Raw genomic sequence first — 10230 nt, 5'->3', positions numbered from 1 at the left:
ATTAGTCCGTCAGATGTCAAAAGAATTCCTTTTAAGAATTATTGCGTCCCAGATTTGGATGAGCACTTAGATTTTTCGAAAAATTATACAATTCCAGAATGGAAAAAATTTGTAAATGAAAACTTGCATCTTTTAAAAATAGTGTCACCTGAGCCCCTGCAAGTTACAGTCCATTCATTGAACAGTATGGTATCAAATATGTCAAACATGACAATACCTAGTAAGATTCTTTTAGAAAAAATCAAAGATGAAAATATTGCAGTACAGCAAAAATTGCAATTTAATGAAATTATCGAAAAATGTTTATTTGGAGCAAATAATATGGCTGAAATTGATGGAATTTCTTATATTTATAAAAATGGCTTGCTTTATAAATTGAATAGACAGGGAACCCCAAAAATATATGTCCCCCGTAATCTTGAAGGAGCACTTTTAGCGTGTTTTCATTTGACACTTGGACACGCAGGGATTGAGAAAATGATACACAGTTTGTATCCGTATTATTTCCCGCAAAAATTGGTTAAAATGAGAAATTTAGCAGCAAGGTGCCATGCATGCGCTTTAAACAATTATTCTACGCATAAGCAGAAAACTGGCGTGACACCGTTGCCAACTGATGTTTTTACAACAGTTTATTGTGATTTAGCAGAAAACCTAAATCCTAATGGTCCTTATCAACACTTGTTGATTGTCGTCTGCGCATTGTCTGGATTTATAAAGGCCTATCCAATACGTTCTAAAACCGCAGAACAAGTTTTATATCCAATTTTATTTGATTTGTTTCAGTACTTTACAATCAAATATTTTGTTAGTGACAATGGCGCATGTTTTTCGGAAAAAGCATTTTTAGCAACTCTACATATATTAGGAATTAAAAAGATACAATTGGCATCCTTGTCTCCAAGTAGCAATGGAATTGCAGAAAAAGGAGTAGCAACTATTAAGTTGTTGTTGAAGAAAATGTTGTCTTCACAAGAAAGTTTCACGTGGTACCATGCTTTGCCACTAGTCATTAAACAGTACAATGCAAGTACGTGTCTTAAAACCGGGTTCAGTCCATTGACGTTACTACATGGAATAAATTCCTCGCATACAGTGTCGGCTTTAAATAGTCCGCCCCCTGCAAAACTGTATCCACTGCTTGAAAATCATAAAACATATGTGCAACATAAATATGAAGAAAAAGATAAGGTTTTAAAATTTGTTAGAGAAATTTTACGTGAGAAAAAGATAGTAACGCAGGAAAAGCAGAATAAGTTTAAGATTTCAACAGAATTCTCAGTAGGAGATTATGTCTTCGTTAAGGATAAGAAGATAGTTCTAGGAGCAGCTAGACCATTGAAATCATATTACTCGGCTGACCCATATGTAGTAGTACAAGTGAAACCCGCATCTCTCCTGTTGCAGAGAATATCAGATGGTTTCCAGACAGTGTACCATAAGAATTTCGTCAAGAAATATTCGCCCCTTGACGCAACATTTGCAGACTTACCAGTAGAAGTAAGAGAAGTTTTGGTTCATAACTTTAAGGATTTAGATAATCTACAGTTTAATAAGTTAAGACAACTTGGCCCATTAGACCATCCTACAGGTTTAATTTTAGATTATGATATATTAGCAGAAACTCCAGATGAGAGTATTACCAAGGAAGACCTTGAAACAGCAACAGAAATTCTAGAGAAGCATACGCCTATTATGACTTTAGAGAAGTACATGAAACCTAGTGCAGGAAAATTAGAGGTTTCAGATGAAGAAAATACGCCAAGGTTAGGGCAAGATCTTAACAAGGAAGAACCAAGTAAAAATTCGTTTAGAGCAGAAAATAATCCTAGAGTAAGAGTGCAATACCAGGATGAAACGAATTTAATTTCAGATTTACCTGTGTCCCAGAAAACTGCAGCACAAACCAGAAATAAGTCAAGAAAAAGAAATAAGGGAGCAGTAAATCAAGCCAGAGCTATCACGAGATTAGCCAGAGAAGAAATCCAGAAAACAAGTGATCCAGAAGAGGACACCAGCCGGTCTGAAGCACCAGCAGACTCAGATTCAGAATCAGATTCTGAACCAGTAAAAAAGGTACAATTTGAAAATGAATAGTTGTTTAGATTTCCTATTTAATCGAAATGGAGCAAGTAAAGAAATAGTCATGGTAAATAAGCAATGCTGTATTTGTGATTTTAATATATTGGTTATGAGATCTTATGGAATATCATTAAAAACGTTGGCATTAATGAGTATTCATAAAAACATTGCATTAAAAGGACCAAAATCTCATAAAGTAGTAATTGATCATTTATTGGATCTTGAAATCCCAGAAACCTTGAAAGCACAGATAATTATAGAATATGTCTGCTGTACAAAGCATAATAATAAGATTAGCAAAAGGTTTGAACAAAATTCCTTTTATCGTTTCAAGGAATTGTATATGCATATTGAGCAGTTATTCATTCGCCCAAAAAGAATGTCAGAACCTAGATATTTTCCGTTAACTGTCCTAACGTATTTTTATTTAAAATATCTAACAGTAATAAAAGATCCAAGATTCATGATAAACTTCGTCCAGAAAAACATTGAAAGTTTTCCAACATTACATTTTGCGCATGAAGAAACAATCACAATTGATATAAGTAAAACAGCAGTTCCTATTTGCTTCCATGAAGATATATTGTTCAGTTCATATAAGGCCTACAAATTGTTAAGTTTCACTCCATCTCGAGTAGGAAAAGTTTATTCAAACTGCAAATGGCAACTATTATAATTTTCATATATGTAACCTGTACAGTGTACAAAATATTCTGTTTAGAACGTGTACGTGAACAAAGAAACAAAACAAGAAACGAAAATGAACAATGCAGCAAATAAAGAAAATATGACTCCTGAAAAAATACTGGATCATCAGGAAGAGAAGACTACACAAAACAGAAAAGTGTTAGATAACGATATAACACCAGTGAACAAAAGGCCATGGGAACAATATATGAACGCACCATTGAGAGAAATTCAACCAGTGAAAAAGACAAAGTTAAACTTCCAACCAAGGAAACTAGATTTCTCAAGCGCAGGGGAGAATGCTGAGACAGATTTCAAGAAACCAGCTCAGGTTCTAACATATAGGATAAGACCTGTAACCCCAGAAAGTGTAACCGAACCATATGTGCATAAACGCACACCGCGCTATAAAAAGAGTGAACAAGACGTAGTTAGAGAAATCAAGCTCAGAAGTCAAGCCTTGAAAGAAGAGAACACAAAACTTGAGCAGAAAATTACGGAGAGACTAAGAGCAATCAGAATTGCAACAGACAAGAAAGAATATGACCTAGAAGAGGGAGAAATAGGCTCTCGTAATGAAAATATTACAGAAACTAGGGTTCAGCATATAAACGAAACGGATAAGAAAAAAACGGAGCATGGAGAAGCAAAAACCAAGGAAAGCATGGAAGAAGGAATTATCAGCAAAAGAGAAGTACAAAAAGTCATGAGTACTCTGATCTTCCATAGAAAAAATACTGTGGCAAAGGTTAAATATCAAGAGAGAAACTCTGTAAGCGATGACTTATATGATGAACAAATGTGTCAAACAGAAGACTTGGAAAATCAGAGAAATAATTGCCAGGTGTGTTTCAGTAATATCTTACCNTGAAAAATGGAATACTGATGTGCAGGAATTGCAATTATTTGAAAATTAATCTCCGAGAAAGAAATAGTTTGACTGCTGAAGAGTATGAACACATCACAAATCATGGTTATGTGACTGGAGAGAATCCTACAGTAGAAGAAACGTTGTATTATAATGGCAAGAACACCTTGTTCGTGTGTTTGGAGTGTGAACGAGTGTTCCCGTCTTACCTGTCATTAGTTCTGCACAGTCTGTACTTTAAGGAACACACCAACATGTACAGTGAAATTTACTGCCCTCTATGTGGAAAATTTGAGGCAAAAACAACGTTCTCAGCACATCTTTTGAATAATCATTCAAATCAAGTCAAATGTTTAATGTGCCCGGCAGTTTTCCAACATGTCAACGACCTGATAACTCACCTTGTTCAGCCAAATCCTCACAAAGAAATCACCACGGAAATCAGATCATTATTAACGGAAAATCAAGTCTCAGCTTTACATAAGTATCGAAAAGAAAATACTCTGATGCATCAAAGAACAGCTGTGACGATAATACCTATCCTTAAAGAGAAAGATATGATAGAGTATCGGAGATATTTAAACCAACCAGAGTTACTGGAAAACCACCAGATAGAGCAAAACGCGCAAGAAAGAAGTCATCCTAGGAACTGTCAGGATATTCTCGCAAAGTTCTCCAATAGAGAGTTATCTCTGCGACTCTCTAATGTTCTACAAAGCATCAAGTTGAACACAAAGTATATAATACCAAGAAAAGTTTTTGAGGAAATCCAATATGAATTAAACCAGACATCCGTATCCCTCATCATGGAAAAGTACTGCAGTCAACTCGTAGAACTGCCTTTAGCCCTAGAAATCAAACAGTATGGCGTAGATAATTATGAACAAGGTCACCTGCTCCGACCTTCAGTACTGGTCCGCAGTGAAAACGTTTGGTTACCAGCCGATTTGCACATCTATGACTGTGTTATCATAGGAAATCTTGGAATGAAAGACTCAGGAACGTTACCTGGAGCATCTTTCAGAACCTTAAACCTATCTCCGCAACAGAGTTTTGTATGGCCAAATTGCTTTATCACTCTAAACCACTGGAAGAACAGTGTACAAGGTACACTGGAGTTAGACGAAAAATACACCGAACCTGTGTCAGCTACAGAGAACTATCTACTTCATGTGAAGAATGTACTGAGCAGAATTCAAGCAAACAAGCAAACTTTTGTAGAGTTCAATCTGCAAGGTTTCCTCCACAAGATACCGACGGAGAAGTGGAGTCAATTCCTGGATAAAAATTTGAAAACATTAACAATAGCGTATTTCATCGGAATAGAACGAATACGACAAGAGCTGGAGAAAACAGGGAAACAGCATCCGACACCTGTAGTGATTGGACAAGGACCTATCTCCGGGATCCTACAGCTCTCAGCTAGTGATATGAATAAGTTCACAGAAAGGATTGATCAAGCAGGGTTATTAATCTCTCGCCTGCTATGTGTGACGTACATACCGATATCAAGTTTGGTCGGATATGGTTCCCGAGCTCATGGGAATATCCTCGGAAAACCTCAACCCCCTCTAGATTTAAACCACCAGTGGACGTCTTACGCCAGACACCAGGTCCTTAAACTTCTCCAGGATTACATGGAAACTAGAGAAGATATCCTCAACCGAGCACAACCAATAGAATAAGGTTAGGATATATAAGTATATAGAAATCATAAAGTATTAGAATATTGAAAGGTTGAGTTAGTCACACAGTTAAGAAAGTTAATGTTTAGGATAAGTAAACATAGAAAGGAAACCCAGGAAATTTTCTAAAAGGTGTAAATGAGAAAAATGTTAAATTTAAAGGTAGTGAAACCTTGAGATTTTAAAAGAAGGAAAGAAATTAGGAAAAATTTCTCTAAAAGGATAGATTAAAAACTGGAAAAAATTCTAATGTCTAAAGTCTAGTCAGTCCAGCAAAACACGACTATTTTTAGATCCAGTTCAAGAAGAGTATCAAGATGTATAGTGTATGGTGTATCCTGTATAGTCTGTCAGTATCAGTATCATCTCAACATACGTTCCTTGTTCCGGAGCAGCAGATCTCCAGTGCAGAACAGGTAATATATACAATAATATATTTCGATTTTAAAGTATTTACTCTAAAACCGGCGGATTTAGACAAGATTGCAACTCTTGTTGGTAAATTAGATGAATTACTGATATCTGAGACTTTTCCCGCCCATACATCTTTATTGAAGGTTTATGAAGATATAAACCAAGATTTAGCCAGGTTGGATGATGTAAATAATGCAACACGCAACTTTCTTGAGGAAAAGGTTGTAAAACCGGCACAGAAATTTTGTCTTTTCACGCGTAGTATATTAGACGAAAAGATCTTTAAGGATCTTATTGAAGGCTTTGAATTGTTAATTAAAGCAGCTCCGGCTAAAACTGATTTGACGGTAGCAAATCAACAAAGTATCGTATCTCCAACCTCGCTTAAAATCTCACGAATTTTATTCGATGCAAAAAGTTTATTGAAGGACTTTTTCTCTAGTATGGAAAATCAGTACTTCCACTTACTAGCCATTGCAAGAAATGAAATCCCAAATTTCATAAGTCATAAACTTAATGAGGGAAATTGTGTAAAAAGTACACCCCATGATAAATTTACTCTAATCCGCAGTAAATTTTATTCCGAAGGAAATTTTCTTACGATTCAACTTACACAGGCTACAGAAGTAAAGAATTATTTGGTTTGGAAACCTATCCCTTTTGCAGACTACATTTTAGATTGCCCAGATTTGGTAACCCCGTTGGAATCAAATTCAAGTTTCTTTGAAAGAAAATGCACGCAATTATTAAATCATAAAAAATGCGAAATTATTCCTGTCTCAACGGTTTGTATGACGTTGATTGCGGAAAATGACGTGAAAAATATCTTGAGAGAATGCAATATGTTAAGAAACACAAATTTTGAGCCCTTTTGGTCGTTATCTGGCATCGTGGTTCCGCGGTATGCAAGTATTTATGAGCAAAATTTAGAAAACAAGGAAAAGAAATTGTTGCAAATAGTAAATCCAAACCCATTGTTGTCTATCATTATTAGATCACCTTTGACTTTAGAAATCGAAAACGTAGATAAGTCTTATAAGTTTGGTCCCTCAGGTTTCAAAAAGGAAATTATTTACTCCGGCATTTCTGAACCCGATATTATTGCTTTTCTGGATCCCCTTTTTGATTTGAAAACAAACCCTGAGAAGTACATTATAGTGTTACTCGCAAACTTGCTCGCAATTGTTATCATAGCCTCCGGAATAACCACGACTATTTTTAAGACAAAAGCGACGGAAATTACTCAAAATTTCGCTTTGCAAAATAAAAGAGGACAAGTACGACTTGTTGCAGTGTAGAAAACAAATACAGAACCTCTTTTATTTTCAGGAAGGGATCCGTCTGTGAACCAAACCAATACTGAACAAATTCTTTTAAAAATTATGAACATTGTCGTGAAAATGTGAAATTGTGGAAAGTGAAAAATTTTTAGAGTTTGATTTTTTACATGTTGACCAAGAAAGTCAAAACGAAAGGAACAGGCCTTTAGACAAACTGTAAATAACTGTGTACAAGTTGAATCAGCACCAAATGTGAGAAAATTGTAAACTGTAACAAAAATTTAACCTAAGTATCTGCACGAGTTAAATTTAAAACGAAGTAAAAATTTCACGCGAAATAATATCTGAGTATTGTATAAGTTGTAGAGAAAATGTGATTCGATCAAGTAATATATATAGATGTACCGTGTACTTACTGTGGTATTTCCATAAGCGTTGTAAAATATACACGATAACCCCTACAAATCTTTTAAGGCAGAGATTTTCAATAAGAACCAAAAGGATTAAAATGTTTCATAGAGATGTGCATTATTAAATGAAAAATTAACGGTTCTAAAATGTATTTGGATCCAAAACACAACTAAATGTTAGAACAAGTATTACAGTATTCTTGGTACAGTAGGGCATATTTATAGTGAATCGACTAATCTCTTAGCGTCCCAAGAGAAGATAAATGTTTAAACATAATATAGATTTGGCCAAAACTTAACAAATATATCAGTCTTATAAAAGGAAAAATAAAGAACATATTTTCTTTATACTGGCATTACATAAAAATCACGTTGCAATCTATTTGATTACATATATGAGAACAGGTTACATATCACTAGGTTTGGTTATCCAAAGCCTAAATAGAGATTAGCACAACACTAGGTATAAGTTAAGGCTGTGACCTAGTAGGGACTGAAGCGTTTAGTAGGAAAAGACACTCTCTTACTCCTACGAAGAGGAGGAACGACTAGAACAACTTCCGGGAGAACATTAGGCTGATCAGCAGGACGAGAATCTTGAATTTCATCCCCGCAAGTATCAGGTTGTTCTAACCCTGCAGGCATTGATACGGAGCGAGATAAACCAGGAGCATTGGGTTCCAGTGCCAAGTTTGGTACACTGCTTGAACTACGTCTGTTCAAAACCCCACCTTCAGCTGCTCCCCCACTCAACTCCCTAGTATCATCAGCCTCGGATTCTGGTAGATCAGGTAGATCAACACCAGACTGGTTCTGATTTACAGCTTCAGCAAGTCCCTAAGGAAAAGCAAATAAAAAAAAATAATTTTTGAGAATGCATTTAGTCACACGCACAAATTTTAAATGTTGGTGTTTATATTTTCAAAAAAAAACGAAAAGGCCACGTGTATAAAAGGGAAATTTTATAAAAAAAATTTTTTTGGTGTCTACAATTTTTTTTTTGCTTACCCGCTCAACTGTGTCCTGATCAACAACCTCTGGCCAAAGATCAGAGATATTGTAATCCCCAGAAACAGACAAATCCTGAGCCAGTTGAGACTGAAAGGATTGAGCCAATTCGCTCCGATAGCTATTTGAAATAATCGAAATCCGATTCATCGGAGTTGAGAAGGGATCCTCAGAAGAAGAATCTTCATCAGCGTCAGAAACAGGATCCAGCGGTATAGGACTGCTAATCAGCGGAGGATTAAACGGACGCAACTTTCCCTCCCTCGGTACCGATACTTCATTGGGTACAACTTTAGATTCAGGCCCGTCGTCACCAGATTCCTGGTAAGCATTCTTGATGACTGGCTGCAGTTGGTTAATCTCACGGAGCTCAAACTGCTCCTGATGATGAACCTGAACACTCGAGGAGCTACTTGAAATCACTGTAGCTACCGAACTTGAACTCCAGGAGTACATAGAAGAGAAACTGGAAGCAGTCTCGTCCCTAGCTTGAGGACCAAGAACTTCATCTCTTCGAACCCTCTGGCAGCGATTCACCACCTGAAATACGTAAGAAATTAGTAGGAAACCAAGAAAAGAATTTTCTGGAAGCATAGAAAGTTTAGTTTAACTAGCTCGGAAAGTTTTCAGCTCTGTTGCATCTCTAATGATTAGAGAGAACTCAAGAAAATAAAGTGACAGAATAACCACAAAGCAAATGTTACCTGAACCACAGCACGAGCCGCGTCCACAGACCTTGCTTCAAACCGTCTCATCTGATTAGGGAAATATCTCAACAGGATAACATAAACGATGGTTCCAGCAACCACCAAGGCGACCAAAGAACCGAGAACGACCTCCAGGACACGATCATCACCATCCTCGGCATCTTCAGCAACTTCAACAGCTTCAGCAACGAGGACCACAAGGGATCTCTCATCAACAGGGCGTTCATCGTCCACCTCGCCCATAATAACTCGTGGAGGTACTCCCAAAAGCTCTTGCAAACGAGAGTTGCGCAGACGGCTCAGCCACAAACTCATGTCGAACCGAGTTTTGATATTGGAAGCACTGGAAAGGTGTAGAGAACGATGGCAAATCTTCGCAAAGTCGAGATTGAAGAACCGCGCCGGGAGCAATTACATCTGAAACAAAAGCCAGGTTACAAATTGATAATTTGATAAATAATTAAAAGTACACTATATATACAGATAATCACACAAAAATTTAGATCGAATATTTCCACACTTATATATATAAATAAGATTTAAATTGAACCAAAGAAAGAGAAAAATAACAAGTATAATATACAGCACGTATGTATAATAGGCCCGTAATGAAACAAGGTTTCATTAAACCACACAATTAATCAAAGAATAATGTTTCAAAATAAAATTGAAACTTACGTCATTCCATTTGTTATTATTTATTTTGAAAAATTTCCGCAATAATACTAAAGAATGTAACGCGGTATTTTTGCGCACGGAAGACGAGAAAATATTAACCTTAATGCCCTCTAAATTAGAAATGAAAAAGAACTAATTTAAACGCACGTAAAATACCAACACACCAAAGAAATAAGATTTTATACCAAAAGCAAAAAATTATTCTAAAATACGCATAATTTTTAAGTAAATAAACTACGAAAATATACCATTACCTATCGCTAAGAACTCCAGGAAAAGACTGGTTGACCCAGCCAAAGCACCCTCACTGCTACCAAAAGGCTGCCTGCCCAACAGGTGCGCAGAACACGTATTTGAGTATTATGCGCAAGAAACGCAATTAAAAACCATACATATAAATGACTCACCGTC

At 36.2% G+C, this 10230-nt stretch overlaps 2 protein-coding genes across 2 annotated transcripts; one reads left to right on the top strand and one right to left on the bottom strand.

Moving 5' to 3' along the window:
• Positions 1-5019: 5019 nt before the first annotated feature.
• Positions 5020-7058, top strand: LOC111703585 (uncharacterized). Its single transcript, XM_023475572.1, has 2 exons — positions 5020-5323; positions 5616-7058. The coding sequence occupies exon 2, from the start codon at positions 5640-5642 to the stop codon at positions 7032-7034; it is 1395 nt and encodes a 464-aa protein (XP_023331340.1). The 5' UTR covers positions 5020-5323; positions 5616-5639; the 3' UTR covers positions 7035-7058.
• Positions 7059-7444: 386 nt separating this feature from the next.
• On the bottom strand, positions 7445-9458 carry LOC111703587 (uncharacterized). The gene is made up of 2 exons (XM_023475575.1): positions 8435-9458; positions 7445-8263 (listed from the first exon to the last, which is right to left on the bottom strand). Exons 1-2 carry the CDS (start codon positions 9026-9028, stop codon positions 7910-7912), a joined length of 948 nt encoding a protein of 315 aa, XP_023331343.1. The 5' UTR covers positions 9029-9458; the 3' UTR covers positions 7445-7909.
• Positions 9459-10230: the final 772 nt, after the last annotated feature.

Source organism: Eurytemora carolleeae, unplaced genomic scaffold (genome assembly GCF_000591075.1).
Source record: "Eurytemora carolleeae unplaced genomic scaffold, Eaff_2.0 scaffold380, whole genome shotgun sequence".
Classification (NCBI taxonomy): domain Eukaryota; kingdom Metazoa; phylum Arthropoda; class Copepoda; order Calanoida; family Temoridae; genus Eurytemora; species Eurytemora carolleeae.
Note: the sequence above shows the minus strand (reverse complement) of the source record. Positions and strands in the feature narration are given on the sequence as shown.